Genomic DNA, 20,021 nt, shown 5'->3' with positions numbered 1-20,021 from the left:
TTTATCAGTACTAGTGGTACTAATACTAGTACTATATCACAACGGATTGACACAGAACTGAATATAAGACAACTTTCCAAACCTCCTGTGCTTGTTATCATACTAAATCATACTAAATCATACTTTTTCACTTGTAATACCTCTAATATTACTATTAAGACAACACAATTTAAAAATGAACAATCCTGAAATCAGTCCTGCTCATCATCTCTTTTATGAAAGGTATAAAAAGCAGTCTCTCATCTATTTCATTTCCTCACTGGAATGAACTCTTGGATAAAGAAAAACATGACTAAAGAGAAGCTCAAGCTAAGGTGTTGCATAGATAATTGGCAGAGGACTTCCTAAAAAACGCTCTTCTTTATATCTTCATAATTCAGAACCTCTCATCTCATCCTAATGATGACACATCCCCTGGGTCCTCCTGAACATCTTGACACTGTGATGTTTCACAAACTGATAAAGCATAAGATGCTCCTTTCACCTCATAATCAATGTATTGTGCTTTAATGTCCTTGACATGCACAATCTCTCAGCAGCCTTTGCATCTGCCTATAGTAACACAATAAAAAATGAAGCTGTACTGAAAAAACAACAACAACAACAACAAAACCAACCAAAAACTTAGATTAGTACTAAAATGCAGCCTATTTGCTGAATGTAAGGTGAAATAGATATTATGTCTGCATTTCAGAAATGTGTGCTGAGCAGAATGTAGAGTACAATTCCAAGTTACTCGTGAAAATCAAATCTCTCTGTGGGAAAGTCTTTATTTACCTGAGCTAATCAGTCTCCTCTTGTAAAAGTTATCTTGCCATGGAACAATAAAACTGTTGGCTAAACTGTTTGATTGCATGCAAATGATTATATTTTCACTGAAACTGCAATTATATCGAGATCAGCCCTCATGCTACAGAAGGCAAGTCACTGTTTTCAGAGCTATATGTAAACATTACTTTATTTACTCTAGTTTCTCCTATACTGTTCTCAGATACAGTTACACAGAATATGCATTTACAGTAAAATATTCATAAAGAAATTTGTAGCAGTCTGTTTCTCTTTTCTGGTTACAGAGAAACACAGAGATGGTTATCTCCCATTCTGAACACTTGGGAGATTCTAACGTATTACGGTGTTAGTCTATGATGATAGACTGTCTTTGTAGGTATATAAATAGACAACTGGGTGGGTATTTTTTTATTAAAATCTTTTAACTAATCCAAGCAGATTTAATCAACAAAATGAGTATACTACTTCCAGTTTCACTAACACATTTGGAGCTTAATCTTGCATTATTTCTGGTTACTTTGGGAATGCCCTGGTGGACTTTGAACTGAAAATGCTTTCACTGCCACTTCACAACACAGCTTTCAATATGCTCATGTTTGCCAGGGTATCTGTCCCCATGTATTAAATGACAGTGACATTGAGATAAACAAAGCAACGCTTGAATCTTTTCTCAGAAGAATTCCTGGCAGATTTCAGGACAGAATAGTAGAAATATGAAGAAAAACAGAAATGGTTTATGAACAGATTCTCAAATACTTGTAAAGAGTTTATCACTTCTGTAGATCATTGTTAGCCAACTTGTATTCATTTTCTCTCACAGTTGATAGCTTACTTATATGATGAGGTCACTTGCTCACATATTTGCCACTTACTACTGATTTGGAGGTTAAATTCAAACAGCAAAGACAACTGTGTAGAAAACAATTCTTACCTTTAAGGAATGACTTCTTTGAATTGCCATCTTCTAAAATATTAGCAGAAAAAAAAAAATGATGTGAGCAAGCTTCTTTATTACTTTTTTTTTTCTTAAGTTATGGTCATATTCAGAAATGATCTTCAGTAATAATTAGGCAGTAAATAACACTGTAGTGTTTTCATAAAAAAAGAAATCTGTAACAAAATACTTACTTTTGGCAGTTAGCTCTCTCTGAGTTTTCCCATCATCTTGATATTCATCTAACCATCTTTCATTGCATAAATAAAATAATAAGATGAATAACAATTATCAGTATTGATAATAATCAATAAGTAATCTGACAATTGCTTTCTCTCTTTCTCTCTTTTTTTTTTTTTTTTTTAATTATCAAATTAGGTCTTTAAACTACCTTCTAGACCCAATGTCCTTGTATGCCTTCATCAGAGTTAGCATTATTCATATTGGGAATATTTGGCTCACTCTCCTCCCAGCAAACAATGGGAATTTTCATGTCAGTTCTATGAAGTGTTATAGTACTTCAGATTAAATATACTATACAAAGTACTAAGTATTTACGGGATCAGATACTCAGTTGTGTATTTTGAGGGGTTTATATAATTTGCAGTGGTCAGTTAGATTCATCATACTTAAAAGGATAGATATAACCTACAGATCTGGAATTTTATAGAAATTATACAGATATGCAATAATTAAATGATTTTTTTTCTTTTTACTTTCCATTTCTGTTATGTGGATGAATTTATGGATCTTTCCTGTAGATTTCCTTTATTTCTCTACAAAAACACACCTGTACTCCTGCAGTTAATCCCCCTTATTGATACAATAACATTTTACAGCTATTAACAATCTCACTTATTATTTTTTTTAAAAGTACTTCTTATCAGCTTCTATTCTATTGGCTTCATGTTGATGTAGACTTTGTTTAAACTTAGGGATCCACTTCTTGCATATAACAAAACTATGTGATAAATCTGTAATGCATGAAGTCTAGACTTCAATGCACACCAAAAAGAAAAACTAAAACAAGAACGTGATCATCAGAATAACACTCAAGAGGAGTATATGTTTCTCAGCTAATAAGCTATGAATCTTGCAAACTGAAAACTTGTTTTATGTTTTAATTTGTAAACAGGAAAGATTCCTAAAGAAGAAGAGCTGTTTGAACTTCTACAGATTTTCACAACTTTAAGGCACAGTTCCCAAAATAACATGGAAACCATTTCAGCCACGTAGCCTAATCTCCCGGTTTCTGTAAACCACATAAAACAGAATATAAGTAGCTGAATCTAAATTATACTTCTTCATATGATTTCTATTGTATTAAATACACAGAGGTAACACACGCAAATCCCTGCTTTTGCCTATTGGTATATTTAACTTTTTGTTGTTTTATTTTTATGTTGTAGTCATGTGATTCAACCTACAGACAGCTAAAATTTCAGGTTGCAGTTGCCTCCAGTAACAAAATATTTGGAAGAACATGCTGTTTAGTAATTGTTAGAACTGAGAGAGTCAGGCATTTGCCAATTTTGTCCATAGCAGCAACATTCTAGACCTACTAAAATAGAGAAATAGAGGTTTACTAAATGAAAGGATATATTTTAGCCCTTATCTAGTAGGAAAGCTAAGGGCTTTGCAAAGATTTCTGGTATGTATATAATGTTTTCAGTGACTGAGAAAGAGGTATTGACCAAAATCAGTATGTCTACATTCTTACACATAATACTGTTTAGAAGACAGAGAACTGAAAGCTTATTTATTTTCATGTGGTCTCTGTATAATCAAGATAAAGGAAATATCAATGCACCCTTCCTCCAGTTTTGGGCTTCTTCACATTAGGCTCCTTTTGCTACTGTTACAGCAAACGTTGGCTTCAGAAGCAAAATTCTGCAACTCTTGTCCTTTGAGAAACTCTTGGGCATTGCTCACGTATCTAGGCCTTGTGCACATACCTTTTCTACAAATTTTTTCCCAGGTTTCCAAGAACGTAACAAACTAATTCTGCTTCTCCATGAATGACATACCTGTTACAAGGAAATACAACCTCCTGAACTTCCTTTCCTTCCTTGTATTTGATCACAATCTTATCCAGGAACCATCCATTGCCTGTGTTGAAATGAAAAAGTTTATAATCTAAAATAATACTTCTGTCAAAATAAAAAAAAATATATATATATGATATATGTATATATATCATATGATGATATTTTTCTCATCACAAAAACAGGTCCCATTAGGACAGAGCTCAACTAAATAGATTAGATAAAATAATACAACAAAAGCTTAACATTCTGTGTCTCTTGGAAGAGGTACAATGTTAATTCTTCTCTGCTTTTCTGTTTTAATCTTAAGAAGTTAAGAAGGGGGATTTTTTTTAATTTTTTTTCTTGGAGACAAGTATATGCATGTATCTGTGAACTGCCAACACCATCGCCATCACAGCCTACAGGTTTTGATTCCTTGTGATCAGGCACAAGGATGCTAGGACAAATCTGCTTACGCAGTTAAACAAGATCTGTGTGAAAGATGGAATTTTTGATCTGTGATTGAAGCTGTTATTGCATATAACAGTATTAATTAACAGACCATTGATATCTACTGTTTCCATTTGCATATGTTCTTACTTAGCTTCTGAAAAATATATGCTTTAGCTTTTACAGTATAGGTAAATTTGCATAAACTGCAAAGTCAAAATACTACGTCAGTCTACATGAACATTATATTAACAATTCTGATAGAAACAAATTTGCTGAAAACAAACAACAGGTGTTCTTCTGGGCATGTGATGAGCCTCCTCAAAAGCTTTTCAAATTTCTGCTTTTAAAGCCTATGTTTCAAGGGCATGCTTTTGTTTATCTGTCCTCTATAAAGAGAGGAAAGAACCTTATTTATAGCGATTTATTTATTTATTTATTTATTTATATGAGATATCATAGTCTTTATTGAAGTCTCTTTTTGCTTTCTTGCCCAAGGAAATATCATGAAAAATTTTCTTTTGGTCTTGCAACAGCAGAAATTTAAATTTATATAGTATTTAAATCACAAAGCACCTAAGCACTTTATAGTTTTGCCACTGAGTTTAATCACCTTCTACCTGAAACTTTGTCATAGGTCAGAGAATCCACTTTAAAGTAAAGCTACAAAAGTTTTAACAAACTTTTGGATTCCATAAAAATATAAACATTAGTGATATGGATAGGGAAATATATATATATATATATATTCTGATTCAAGTAACAAATCCATTCACCAGCATGAGATCAACTGAGGTATGACTGCTACTGGTTTACTGCATTGCTAGGAAGAAATGTTTAAGAACTTGATTTCACCAAAGAAATAGAAATTCCCATAAATTAAAAGACAGGGCATTGTTCCAGTCTTGTTTTTGTTGGCTTGCTTGTTTGTTTTTTTAACAGAGCTTTATCTTTGTCACACACAGGGAGAAAAAAGTAGGGCTGGCAAGCAAAGTGTTTATAATTTTCACTGATAAAAAGCATATTTAGTGAACACTGAAAAACTGCACAAGACAATTATTAATCTAGTTATTCTCTCAGTCTTTCTTTTCCTTTCCATGTTTTGTTGCATTGACTTTTGAATCCACAGTATGTGCGTAGACTCCTCTAGTGTTGGCTGGGTTTCTTTTAGCTGATTTGGTCAATTTCTTTGATGTGACAGTGGCCATCAGGTTATAGCTGAGGATCTGTATCTGAAGCTGGAGTGGAGCTGTGGGCCTTGGGGTCTGGCAGATGCAGATGCCTGCAGCTGAGGAGGATGACTACCCAGAGCCATTACTGGGCAGACTGAGTGTCTAAGGCCAGCTACTGGAGGTATTCAGCCTGACAGAACCATGCCATATATTATATGTATATATTACATTACACATTATATATATCCATTATGTATATATTTCCCATTGACAGACTGCCATTCTGTTCAGCTGGACAGGGCAAAAGGATGAAGCCATTGGTCCTGATTATGTTTGCATGAGTGCTGAGTTTTGTCTGTTGACCTGTGTGGCCAGCCATGTGCATACATATATATGTTGTGCAAATGTATTTCTGGTGTGCCTATTGGACCTGAGAGCATGTACCTGTGTCAGCCTCATCTCTGTCAGGCTACCAAATTCATACTTTCACTAACAGTGGCAACCACTCTCATATGGTTCTTTTCTCCTAAGCTCCAAATGATAATAACAAAGGAAATGGCCTCAAGTTGCACCAAGGGAGGTTCAGGTTGGATATTAGGAGAAATGTCTTTACTGAGAGGGTGTTGCAGCATTGGAATAGGCTGCCCAGGGATGTGGTTGAGTCACCATCCCTGAAGGTCCTCAAGAAACTTGTAGATTTAGGACTTAGTAGCATGGTTTAGTGGTGGAGTTTAGGTCAACGGCTGGACTAGATGATCTTAGAGGTCTTTTCCAACCTTAGTGATTCTATGATGCTATGATATTTATGCTGATCACTTAAATCACTCCCAATGCCCATCCTAGTGACTGGTATGCAAAGCCCTTCTCAAATACTCTGTTTTCACTGTATCCGCACCACCCACAACTTGTCATGTCTCACAAGGTATTGCCTGAGTCATACTGTTACTTGTCAGCACATTGTAGCAAAACAGCATGAGAGAGATTTTGGTCAGAAGCAGACAACTGTCCTATTTATCCTCATGCTCTGCCCTCCTGGCTGCAATCTGAGTCTGGAACACCCTAGAAGGCAGCAATCACTGTCCTAACAGGAGGGCTTGTCCAAGCAATCTATGGATCCGAATGTCAATTATTCCCCTTCAAGACTCAGGTCCATGGCACATTAGGACACTTTGCAAGGTTCCTTCCATCCTCACTTACTTCATACAGAGCTCAGATGCTACCTCCTTGGAGGTAGTCTACTGGCCTGGCCAAGACTCACTAGCAAGCAGGCAGAATACTTCGAAGCTGATCAAAAAGAAGAAAGGGTACAGAAACATTTGGAAGGTTTGTATAGAGGACAAGGATCTTTCAGCAGATAAGACATCATCTAGTGACATGCACCTGGCCAACAGCAAAACCCTGCTGTCTAAGACAAAATTTCCTTTCTTTGCTCAGTCATGATGGCTGTGGGAGAAGATCTATGCCCTGCAGTCTGTGACCTTTCCAACAGAGTTTACAAAAAGGACACTGCATTGTGGTGCACCCTAAATACTCTGACACTGTTCAAGTCTAAACTGGGCTCCAAAGGCACTTTGGAGCATTGAAAAGCATTTTCCATCCATGCACCTACAAAGAAACCTGCAAAAGATGACTATGACCTTGACCCTAAGCCTTACAATGCTCGCTCTCTCTCCAACCCCAAAGAAAGCATTTATTCCATGCTCCTTCCAGGGCACTTCTCAAATCAAGACTAAAGATCTCCTTCCCTATCACCAGGGCAAGTGATATGATTCAACTAAAGGACAGCACCACCTCTAAAAGAACCTTTATTCTCCCTTCTCAACATGAAATAACTGGGTCTACAGATGGCCTCTCTCCTGAATTACTATCTTTTCCTAGCCCTTCCTTTATCCACTTCTCAGTCACCTCAGGCCAGGCTTATTTCAGGTTAGTTTGGGAAGGAGTTCAAAAGAGACCTGTGAGATCTGTCTGTGGTGCATACAATGAATGATTATTTCAATTACCTAGGCATAAATATTATTACACATAGAATTCAATCCATTCCTCTGTTTAGCCAAATAGGACAGATTTTGAAATCCATTAAGATCTTTCAGTTTGGCTGCAGATTTGTAATGCTGATTCTGTGATATGGCTATGCTGCCTATTATGGGAGAGGTGAAGAAGAGTACTGGAGGATAGAGTGAAATTGGGCACCACTACACTGCCTTCACGGTTATGTCTTGGCATGTCTGTATACAAACTCTCAGGTATGATCATCTGTATTGCTGAAGGCAGGAAACTCTAGACAACTACAAAAACATGAGAATCGGGTTTACACCCCATACCAAGACCAAACTAATAAGGCTACTTCTACATAGTCACAAGTCTGCTCAGAGCCTTAGACAGTACAGTCAGTAAATTGGGCATTGCCTGAGGCCATTTCATAACAGAGTAGAGTAAAGGTGCTTTTCTAATCTAGCATCAGTGTGGTCTTGAACTGTTTCATAAACCCTTCTCTTCGCTTAGACTCTTCACAGCCACTAACCTGCAAACATATTTGCAGTATTTACATCTTCAATGCTTTTAAATGCCATCTTTCTCTTCAGTTACTTTGTTCCAGAGATGCACAACTCAAGGTCCTCAATCAAAAATTCATCTCATTGCAAAATTCTCTTTTCTTTTTTTCTGAAAATTCTACAAACTAAATGCAAGGCCATGTACTGGATTAGGTCCACATTGACTTGCACAGATTAAATTAACAACCACATCTTCTCCCATTGCCCAAAGAAGCAAGGACAAAATGCTACAGCTATTCAAAATTTCCTTGGTAGTAAAGCAGCTGTTTAATATCTTTTATTTCCATTCCATTTGATCTTCACTCTTTTTCTAATGAAAGACTATTTTACCTGTGTGAACAGCATTCTCACCAATTTTCTATATGCAAATAAATAGTGCTCTGTTACAAATAAACTTGAAACAGAGTGGATTATCTGGTATTAAAATCATGTCCTCTTTGCTGACCATTACCACTGTTTTTCACCATCCCATCACAGTGACTACTCTGCAGGAAGACTTTTTATCACTGTAAGACCTTCTGTCCCATTTTGAATGAAAGATGCAATATAAATAGTGTTCATGATGTTTAAAAGGACTTGAAAACAGATTGGTCTCTAGGAATTCAAATCCTACCTGGAGCAGCTCCATCATGGCTAATCACAACTTTCTCCAAGTCTCCCAGTGAGACAGCCTTTACGAAAAAAATGTCCATCTGTGGAAACATACAAGGAAAATAATTAAGGTCTTAACTTTAGCTATCATTTTAACTGTAACAGGATAGAATAGCTACTTTTTTTTTTTCCTTTTGCAAAATGAACATGGGTGTCTTATATTGGTCCTAGCCAGACAGTGAGGATCTTTTAAAGCTTTCTGAGGTGAATAACACCTTTAAATTACTTCACAGAGATAGCATTTGATTCTTTTGGCATGACACAATGATTAGTTGCAAAGAATTTTTTGGTCTTTTCTACAATACATTTTCTAGTGCCAAGACTAGAAAACTTGGGAATAAGGATTTAGAACTTGATTCTAAAATTCACGGTGGCCTATTCAAGAGAATACAAATGCTATTGTTACTGTTTTATCTATATGTCTCATATAAATAATCAACACTATGCAAATTCTACTATCTAGTGCTGTCAGTAAATGACTGATGCAAAATCAGCATGTAAAAATTTTTCATCTGATAAAATTATGTATGTAATTTTGCATAAAGAAAATATGTGAGAAAGCAGCAAACTGTTCGAATAAAAATTGTAAATAAGAAGATATTTACATTTGTTGAAGAAATGTTTTACAAGTCATGATTTACTCTTATTGACCAGAAGCAGCACTGCTTTTACTTCACCTGTCCGTGTTGAAACTTTACATTATTGTTCTTAGATCTGTGAAGCTTCCTTTTGCCAGCATCTCCTCTTGTCCCAATAAGATTGATATAAACATTAAAATCTGCTTCAGCACCAAGTTTAGCCCCTGTGTATACATGGATCTCATACACCAGTACTAGAAGAAGAAAAAGCTTGAAATTAACCTTATAGTTTGTACATTATTCAAAATCTTTCCCAACAAAATTTGGCCAGAAAACTACCTTGATTTTCAAGTTTGGAAGTAGCAACAGCAATCAATACATTTGTCAAATCTAGGTTCAAACCTTGCAATTATGTGCACAAAAAATATGAAAATACACTAAACTGAAAAAAAAAAAAAATATTTATGCTGAGTATAGCAGTCCATCTGCTCAGCAAAGCAGCCCATCCAGTAAATGTTCCCCAGTGCTCCATTTTCGTCTCTCACTCTGTGTTGAGTATTCATGATTTCACAATGTAATTTACAAAATCATTGTAAGTTATCTGGAGACTATCTAACTATGCCTAGTCATTGTTTCAAACAATAGTTATATTTCACTGGTTTCAAGGCATTTTCTACCTCCAGATTTGTGCAAAACTGAAATTTCTGGCAGCTAACCTTCATGTGACCTTAAAATGAGAATAGTAATCATGAATCCTCAGATTTTTAGATTTTCACCTCACACAGAATGTTGGGCAAGAAGACAAACCTCATCTGTTAAAGGTGGATACCCAACTACTTTTGAAGGTTTCAACATTTATCACTAGAGTATGTTAACACTTTTAAAAGTAGCTCTCAATTGAAATATATTTACAACTTTTTAATGTCTTTTCTTCTAGTGTACACACCTTCAAAGAATTCTGAAATATAATTCAGAGTTACTGTATTAATATATTTTATACCATAGTAATACCACCATAATTATACAGATATGCAAACTTCTTTTAAAATAAATATTTGTAGTAATTACATACTATTATATTTTATTGCAGGTTTTCTCATTATGACTTTCAAAACAAACAAACAAACAAAAAAAACTCCTGCTTACATCTTAATGGCAATTTTTCCATATATTGTTTCTGTTCTAATCACAGCTGGCCATTTCTGCTGCAATCTAGTAGATCACAGAGAAGATTGCTGTTTCAGTAATCGATAATTTTAATTGCTCTTTGGAATAACACTACTTTTAACATGGAACTAATATGAAAACAGAAAATCATAATAAAATACTTGATACTGGACAATATTCTACAAATATTTATTAAAATCTTATTAATTTTAAGCTACCAAATAATTAGTAGAATCTAACATTTCTATAAATTTTCATTTATTCATTCCTTTTCCCAAGGCATTTTATAAAACTCAAATATCACATCATGTACAATCACTGAAGAATACCTATTTCTGATTCCCAGCAGAGAAGTTAAAAAGAGAGTAAAATAATACTACAAATAATTGAGGGCAGAAAATACCCACATATGTACTCAAAAGGAAGGGAGAGTTGATGAATAGACTGTATGCTCAACCAAATTAGAATACTTTTAATTCATATAAAATTACCCTGAACTGGAAAGGGCACTGTTTCCAACTCTATACCACTATTACAACTATGACTCAAAATAGAACTGGCTGGTCCTGATAATTTTTATTATTTTCTCTATTGCCAAACATTCATTGCAGCTCTCACATCCATGCATTAGAATATCACCATTCAGCCTGTGACATGACTGATCTCAGTAATACACAAACACCAAAAATTTGGCATAGCCTTATAAAAACTAGTTGCAAGGTTTCTAACAGAATTAATCATGTTCAAAAAATGGTAAGTATGGCTGGCATATAACAAAGAGAAATAGATCTGTTAATTAGCATAATTAAGCTATATGTCATTTATTATCAGAAAATCATGGACTCACAGAATCATAGAATACCATAAGTTGGAATGGACCTACAAGAATCATTGAGTCCTGTCTCCACACAGGACCACCTCAAAATCAGACCATGCACCTGAGAGCATTGTCTGAATGCTTCTTGAACTCTGGCAGGCTCAGTGCCTTGACAACTTCCCTGGGGAGCCTGTCCCAGTGCCCAACCACCCTCTGGGTGCAGAACCTTTTCCTAACACCCTTTCCCGACCCTTCCCTGTCCCAGCTCCATGCCATTCCCTTGGGTCCTGTCCCTGTCCCCAGGCTCAGTGCCTGCCCCTCCACTCCCCTTGAGCTGCAGGCTACCATGAGGCCTCCCATCAACCTGCTCTGCTCTGGGCTGAACAAACCAACTGCTTCTCGTATGTCTTGCCCTCTAAACCCTACACCATCTTTATTGTCTTCCTTTGGACACTCTCTAATAGTTTTATATTTATATGGTAGTGCCAAAACTTCACACAGTGCTTGAGGTGAGGCCAACTCACCTCGTAACTCTTCCTATATCACAACTCTTACTGTGCTCATACTGTGTGTAGATTAGCAGCAGAGGAATACATGCACTGGACAGAGGATAATGAGTCAAAACATGCTATGAAAGGAAACATTTAAGAAGGCAAAGAGCCATATTGATGGCAAAAATCTTGAAGGGCAAAAATCTTTCAAGGAGAAGGGGAAAGTCGCAGTTCCAAAACAAAAAATTAAAAATTATATTAATCTGTTACAACCCATTTGAATAAAAGGGCTGGACTACATGTGGAAGGCACTACAAATTAGTAAAAGCTGGGACAGATCAACATAAAGTCTCCTCCATGCTTTGACATTCTTGCTTACATTCTCAGTTTTGAAAAAGCAGAATATCTGTGGGAGGCAAGGAAAGGGCATAGACTGATTATGCTATAACTGTTTATATACAAAGATTGGTATCTGTATTACTTACACCTACAAGTAATTTCTGTGATCAAAACTGCAAAACTTCCGTAACTATAAGCACTACTTACTATTTAAAAGCATAGTCTTTTTTTTTTTTTTTTTTTTTTTTTTTTTTTTTTTGAGACCCTTTAACAGAATACAAATAAGTTCTTTAATTTCTGGAGGACGACCAAACTGAATAGTTGAAATACAGGACATATCAGAACAGAATAACAGAGAATTATATCACAAAACAAAGATATTAACAGATATATAAATGACAGTTGCTTTTGTAGCACTGTGCTTCTCTCTGGTAACCAGAGAGATGATAATGATCTAATCAAGTACAGCTTTCTATTGCCATGTGCCTAAATAATTCAGTCTGAAGTAGAAAACATGTACATGTTGAAATGTAAAGAACTGGAAAATATTTTCCATATCTCCTTGTGTCTATATATCTCTCACCATCTGGAGAATGTTAGGTCTGGCGTTTATTTAGGCTACACAATCTATTATTTAGAAAGGAACCTCCTTAAAAAAAGGACCAGTTTATGCTTCAAATGTTCATATAAATTAACAATACTCCGTGAATTAGGCTGCTATATTAGGATAGTAAATGTTAATTTACCTTATCTTGCCTGTATGTTACAATGTATTTCATAAGAAACAAAAGAAATTAAAATAAAATAAAATAACATAAAATAAAATAAAAATAATAAAAAGTCAAGGAATATATTATAATATTCTCCCAAATGTCCTGTATGTGTCACATGCCACTATGGAAAACTGCCTGGACAGTATATAAACATTCCCTAAATAGGTTGTGTAGGTTAAACATTTTCTGTAGAAATAGAAACCTAGGTTTCTAGGATAGAAAACCTAGGATAGAAAACCTAGGTTTGTATCAAGTCAAGTAGCTTGACGTGATCCATTTTTTTTTAAACAGTCAAGTAGTTCCTCTAGATTGTAGATGTGCTGGTTTTACCATGCTAAGCAGCTGAACACCACAACTGCTCTCTCACTCCCCCTCCTTAGAAGAGGAGGGGAAGAAGCAAAGGAAAAAACAACTCATGGGTTGAGATAAGGATAATTTAATTAAAGGGAAAAAATAATTATTAAGGAAAGATTATTATTAATTAAATGATTGAACTAAAGGTTCAAAGAGGGAAAGGGAGGGGGAAAGGGAAAAAAAAAAAAAAAAAAAAAAAAAAGCAAGTAAAGGCTGTTTGGAAGTGCAGAGGAAAGAAATTAATCTGTACTTCCCACAAATGAGCAATGCTTGACCACGTCCTTGAAGCAGGGCCTCAACACATCTAGCCGGAGTTCGGGAGGACAGACTTTTTCTCAACAAGAGCCCACCCCTCCTCTCTTCTTCCTGTTTCCACCTTTTATCGCTGAGAGTGATATCATATGGTATGGAATATCCCTTTGGTTGGTTTAGGTCAGCTGCCCTGGTGATGTTCCTTTCTCACTTTTTTGCCCACCCCCTAGGAGGGTTAGAGAGAGTCCTGATGCTGTGCTAGCACTGCTCAGCAGCAGACACAACACTGGTGTGATACCACTGCTGTTCTAGCTACAAGTGCAGAGCACAGCACTGTATGGGCTGCTGCAGGGAAAGTTAACATCCCAGACAGACCCAGTGCAGTAGAACAGCTACAAAAGATGCTAGTGTTAATGGCTGTGAAGGTAGAAATTGCTTAAATATAAGAACAAGGAAAAGCATGCCACTCTGTAACAGATAAGGCAAGGTACACCAGTAGTTTGATGAGCATGGGAGACAGGTACAACCAAGTCTGGAGAAAAACTACCAGCTGAAAATACTGCTGAGATAGCAAAACTCACCATATGTGAAATTTGCCGGTTTGTGGGTTTTTGTTCATTGCTTGTTGTGTGCATTGAATAAAATTAAAAGACCCTAAAAATATATTCAGCCTCTGTAACTCTGGTTTCATTTCTTTTGAGAAACTGATAGATTCCAAGGCCCCCACTGCTGCCCATCTGAAAAGTAGATGCTGCAGTAAGAGAAAGCAATCACAAAAATTTGATTATTAGAACTCTATAGCCGATCGTCTGTACTGTAGTAGAAATTTCATTTTACTATGCACTACTGATTTAGTGAAACTACATCAACTGAAAACTGGTGTGACAAAACCAAGAAGTAGGCAAAATAATTAGGGATAGAAAAAATGATAGAAAAAAATGAGCAAAAAATGGTATAGAAAAAGTTGAAAAATAAAGTCAACTACTGAACAGAAGATAGGGAATACTATTTCAGTGGTCTAAGGGAACTGTCAGACTCACATCTAGGCAGTTCTGTCTAATGTTGGACACATTGAAGTAATAGAACCAATGTCTTGAAAAATTCAATAATTTCAATAAAAGATATAAGAGGATTAATTAACACAGAATAGATGAAAAAAAAAATCTCGGCTAGCATTCACTAGAAAAGAAAATGACCTTTTAGAAAGTAAGCGATCGAGATCTACAAACTCCTAAAAGAGTAACTTAAGATAAGTTCTATAATCAAGCAGAAAACTCTTGGATATGGGTGCATGGATGAAAAAGTTGAAACAAGGGAAGTGAAATGTTTTCAGGCAGATGTGATGAGTTTCTAAAAGGCTCCATGAAAGACAGACACTAAAGCAGTATAATTACTATGCTTAAAAATGGCACAGGTACCTAATGCCAAAAAGAATATAGAAGTCACTGACCAGTCAGATGTACAAGCATTAAATCTCATTCAGTCAGTAAAACTGCACTAACACTACCTCTTGAAATGTTATCATGAGAATTCTGGTGTTTTGTCAAGTCCTAAATCCAGCTTCTGGCTTCTACTGATAACATGAGAACATGATCTACCTGGATAAAGGGAAGAAAGAAAGGAAGTTTTGTTTCTCTGGTTATTAAGAAAATGTAACCTAAACACATATAAGGGCAACAGAATGCCTTTATATAGAATAAAGAACCCCTTTTTCACACTCCTTATTCTGATAACCTGAATCAGGGTCTACAGAGTAGAAGGTTAGGCATATTCCTGATCACTTGCCAATAGTTTAGCCTCAATTTGCAAGCAAAGTGTACAACTCTTATTTCCTTCTGAGGGAGTAATGTACAGACTTTAGTCACCTATGATATTTTCCTTTGGAAATATAAACAGTGAGGAAGCAGTACAGGGTGCATTGCATTAAACACTAAGTTAATATTTTGTTATGTTTTGAGAGGAGAAGATAATAATCTTAAAAAGATTAAAGAACTTATCAGTGAGAATAACAAAAAAAAGAAAGTTTTTGCTGCAGAAATATGTCTTTTTCTGCTGACTTCGTAAACATTACAGTCTCATTGTTAGCTCCTTCCAAACTAATTCTACTACAAGAAAAGCACAGTCATTATTTTAGACTTCTAGTGAAGAGCAGATGAATTCCAGATAAATAAAAGTATCACATTATTCACAGTACAACAGATAAGCTTCCTCTGCATTACAGCTGAGCCTAATGACACTGTTGTGCCTACAAGAGCACACTAGTTTGAATCAAGAAACTGAATTCTTTGGTTGGACCTCCTTATTTCTTTCTTGTTTGTAGCATAGAGTGGTTTTAGAGGGAAAAAAAAAAAAAAAAAAAAAAAAAAAAGATACATTCCAGGAAAACGATAAAATGATTAGGATGATCTTGACAGAAATTGGCCATCAGGTTACAGGAACAGTCTAGAACAAGCCCAGAGTAACTTCCCCTTAAATGCTTAAATGTGATGACAGAAATGTTGGATTCTTAGTTCATTGGTTTTTTTTAAACCTACAGGTTCACTGTACCAATTCACTCCATCAGTCTGCCAGTATAAATAGACAAATGGGCCAAAGAATACAAAATCTAGAGAGATGATAAATGATGTACAGTGTTTAAATTATCACACCTTTTCTATTCAGCCCTCATTTAAGAATGGTGATACAAAATATTAGTACTGTGTAACATGGTACTGCTCCAGGTTCTTATTTCTATATGATGTCTGCTTTAATGAAATGGTCATTTTGGCTTGATTCATTAAACAGAAAGATGGAATCTCTGTCATGGGATTTTATCATTGACTACTTACCACCTGATTTGCAGAACCAGTGTTTGGTACTGCTGTGACAGAAGGGTAAAATACAGATTGGGGCAACATTAAGGCTAAAAGAGAAAAAAAATTCTTAATGGCTGATAGAGGTTGAGAAGTACTATCTTCCCCAGAATTGAAATATATGTTATGTGAGAAGTCATAAATACAAAAACACTACCAAATGAACACATTTCTGTTAGAATTACAGTTCTCAAGCTTTCTAATAACCATTTCTGTTTACTCCTGATATTTAGAGCAACATTCTAAAAAACATATGGGAAATTTTTGAATGATTTAATATCTGTAATTTTTATCCCAGGAGTCTAGCACTGAAAATTCAATCTAAATCCTTGCATATGAACATGTTCTTTCCATGTTCAGCCACAGTACTACAGTATATAACCATAAGATATATGTAGGGAAAGGATCTGGCATGAAGGTTATCTGCTAATTGTAGCTATAAGTACCAGTCAAAAGCTTTTCAGAAGCTGCTCAGGTCAGTGGAGAAGAAAGAAAAATTGAAACATATGGTTTACTAATATACTGCTCTAAAGTTTGGGGGCTGATAAAAGTTTCCAATGATGTTTTCCTATTGCTATGTATTTGTGGAGGAGGGAGGACAAGGGGGTAAGATGTTTAGTCTTTGGAATCTGAGTCTCTGTACTCCCTTCATTCACTCTCCCGATCACAGCCCTGGCTTGTAGCAAAACAGTTACAGCACATCTCTAGAGTGCACTGACACGGTTGGGGAAACATCTCCAATGAACTGTCAGCTGTAACACTGTACTGCCAAAGACTCAAACAACAGCAACCAAAACATAGCAGCATTACAGATTTAAATTCTTAAAATAAATACCCAAGTAGAGCAATGAATAGATCTTCGTAGTCAGTCATTTTGCCTTTACTGGACAAGATCAGCTACTTCAAAAGAAAATAAAACAAACAAACAAAACAAAACAAAAAAAAACCTGTGATGCATGTAATGTAACATAACAGAAGAAAATTTCTGAACTATTGTTCAGATTTCATAGCCCCAGCAATTTCATCCTGAGTAACACAGAGAAGGTAATCTTCAGAACATTTCAACTTTGGTGAAAAAAAAAATAAAAAAGACAAACAAATAAACAAACAACAACAACAAAAACTTACTAAGCAATTTTACAATAGGAAAATGAATCCAGACTGTTTATATAAGTAGTCGGTGCCTCTTGAGTGATTAAACAAGGATACAAATTTTGTAGAGATAATGCTTGAGTCATTACTATTTGCTTCAGTCATCTTTTGCATTTTTTCACTCAGTCAGCACATTCTAACCTGTTTCTGTATTTGTGTGCACATTTCCCCAAGTGAAAAAGTCTAAATATTTTGAGCTTGAATTTTTCAGGCCACAGCCTCAAGATTTATCTTCTATCTCAAAACAGTACAGGTATTCCTTCAGTTATGTGAACATTCTTACTTGAAGTTTATAGACAAATAAACAAGAGTAAGAATATTTGAAACTTCTCATATCTTACAGCACCTTAGATCAAAATTTCAGCTACCCAAAGTCAATCAGTTCTCCATGTTAGGCTGGGTGATACAGGTTGTCTTCACACCCACAAAGGAACACAGTGGTGGGCAAAGTCCATATAACACCCTATTCTGGCTTCTCCTAGACCTATCACAGAAGCTATCAGCCCGTCTTCATAAGCACAGGGGCACCAGGGTGGGTCAGAATCCAAAATAAGGACCCAGACAAATAGTCCAGTGCTCTCCCAAGGCTGTCCCAGGAAAGCCTCAGCCCCGGAGAAACCCATCATGACAAGTGCAGAGCATGCCAGAGCATCTTTCAGACTGCTGGATGTGGGGCACAATGTGGAATGCAAAGGAAGAGCATTTCAGGGTAGCACAGGATTTATTATGCAATGTTTAAGGGAGGAGATAATGGCAGGGAAAAGGATGGATTTAGGTGATTTGGGGAAGAAGAAGTATGCGAAAACAGAGGGATCAGGGAATCAAGAGGGCTGGTGACAACTGTTTGCTAATTAGTATGGTTGTCGGGCTGCATTCTGTACCTGATCAGCACTGTCTGTCTCACCTTCCTGTTATCTTCCTTTCTAACTCTTCAGTACAGCCTCAAGGGCTCATATGGCCATGTACCAGCAAATGGAGACTGGGATCCAGGGGCATCTGCTGGACAGTCTTGTACATAAGCCCAACTGCTGGAAGCACCCATGCTGTACATATGCATATATATAGAGAGAGAGACTATATACATGTATATAGACATACACATGTATATAGACATTCTCAGTAGCAAACTTGGTCAGCCAGAGAGGGGAGCAGGATGAGGCTGCTGGTGTGGTCTGTTAGTACAAGTGCTCTGCATGAATGTGTTGTCTGTGTGGCTGATCATGTATGAATGTATATGTGTGGTGTATGCATATGTTCTGTGCATGTGTACCTAGTGGGAATACATGTCCAGCCTCTCTGCTGGTTGAACATGAAGCTGTGTTGGTCTCAGCTCTCTTGGCCTGACAGATCTGGTCAATCTGGCTTCTGTGTTGTCATGATGCTATAAAGCTAAGTCAAAAGCATTCAAAATAAAGCTTTTAGCTTATTTTCATTGGGTAACACTTAAGTAATTTACCTAGTTCAGGACATGATCAACAATTTCCAACACCCATCACTTGGAAAACAGTTTAACAATTTGTTGTTGATTATGTATAATATAATATAAACTAAATGAACAACAGCAACAAATAAAAAATACATTTAATATGGTAAACCAAAAATAATATCTGGAACTGCTAGAAAAAGTGACATGGACAGTCAGAAAAAATAAGGAAGGTTACCAATGTGAGAAATTTGGATGGAAAAGAAAGGATTTCAGAGAGGAAGTTAAGGAAAGGCTGTCAGAATCTGTAAATAGCTTAGGGAATAAAGAAAATAAATTAGAAAGAAAAAAAAAAATAAAGACAAGGAATCAAAAAATCAACTCAACAGTTTTGGGTCCTTGTTAGGTATGTAGTAGAGTTTGGTTGGAGAAAGCAAAAAAAGAAAAAAGGGATAAGAGAAAAACTACCCTTTCTTCGACAGAAGAAGCTGGGTAATAGAGTGTTAAAGAACAGCAATTTAAAAAGTGTGTCTTCTGAGCCTAATTTGTATTTGTTCATTTTGTTAAAGTTTTTATCACATCATTGTCACAGTTAAGTAAGTATATTACCACTAGAAGATACCAGATTGAACTGAAAGTATGGGAGACAAATTACTAAATCATATCAGATTATCATTAAGTAATAAGTAGTACATCATTTATTCTGCTGGAGAAAATGACTTGATGTGGTTTATCCAGTACTTGTAAGCAATTAGCTTTTAAATGGGAAATGCAGATGGATAGTGTTTCATTTGCTTGTTCTTGAGAAGCTAAATAGGAAATCCTTGGGAGGCCTTGCTGAGTTTATATTGATATTCAATTTAAATGTGCCTAAAATCAATAAGTAATTTGTAAAACTTACAATTTCAGGAAATTTTCAAATCCTTTCTAATGCATCTTTACTTAAAATCTTGAGACATATATTTTAATAAAGATAATGCTCATGCAAAAGCAATTAAAGATTCAGTAATAGTATGATTTAAAAGTATGAATGAACTTGCTGTTTTAAAAATATTCCTAGCCTTTGTCAGCACTGACCTGATTTTTCAGTGCATGTCACCTTGCTTCATCACCTACAACCACCAAACTGAAGTGCACCTACTGGAATATTAGTACTTTTTTATCAATGCGTATTTCAGAACACAAAATGCAAATTTAAGTTCTTCATGTTGAATTGCTTATATAACTTAACTGTCTTCTCCAGTA

The 20,021-nt window shown here is 35.8% G+C and overlaps 1 protein-coding gene across 1 annotated transcript in view; it reads right to left on the bottom strand.

The window, feature by feature from the left end:
• Positions 1-20,021, bottom strand: part of RP1 (RP1 axonemal microtubule associated) — a 189,763-nt gene that overhangs the window by 88,089 nt on the left and 81,653 nt on the right. Inside the window, exons 26-30 of the mRNA XM_032182911.1 lie at positions 9,256-9,410; positions 8,541-8,619; positions 3,751-3,832; positions 1,918-1,973; positions 1,721-1,753 (exon numbers count right to left, since the gene is read on the bottom strand). Of these exons, the coding sequence (XP_032038802.1) occupies positions 1,721-1,753; positions 1,918-1,973; positions 3,751-3,832; positions 8,541-8,619; positions 9,256-9,410 (405 nt within the window). The remainder of the gene's footprint in view (positions 1-1,720; positions 1,754-1,917; positions 1,974-3,750; positions 3,833-8,540; positions 8,620-9,255; positions 9,411-20,021) is intronic.

Source organism: Aythya fuligula, chromosome 2 (genome assembly GCF_009819795.1).
Source record: "Aythya fuligula isolate bAytFul2 chromosome 2, bAytFul2.pri, whole genome shotgun sequence".
In the NCBI taxonomy this organism is placed as follows: domain Eukaryota; kingdom Metazoa; phylum Chordata; class Aves; order Anseriformes; family Anatidae; genus Aythya; species Aythya fuligula.
The sequence above is the reverse complement of the archived record's forward strand: the minus strand, read 5'-3'. Positions and strand labels throughout refer to the sequence as shown.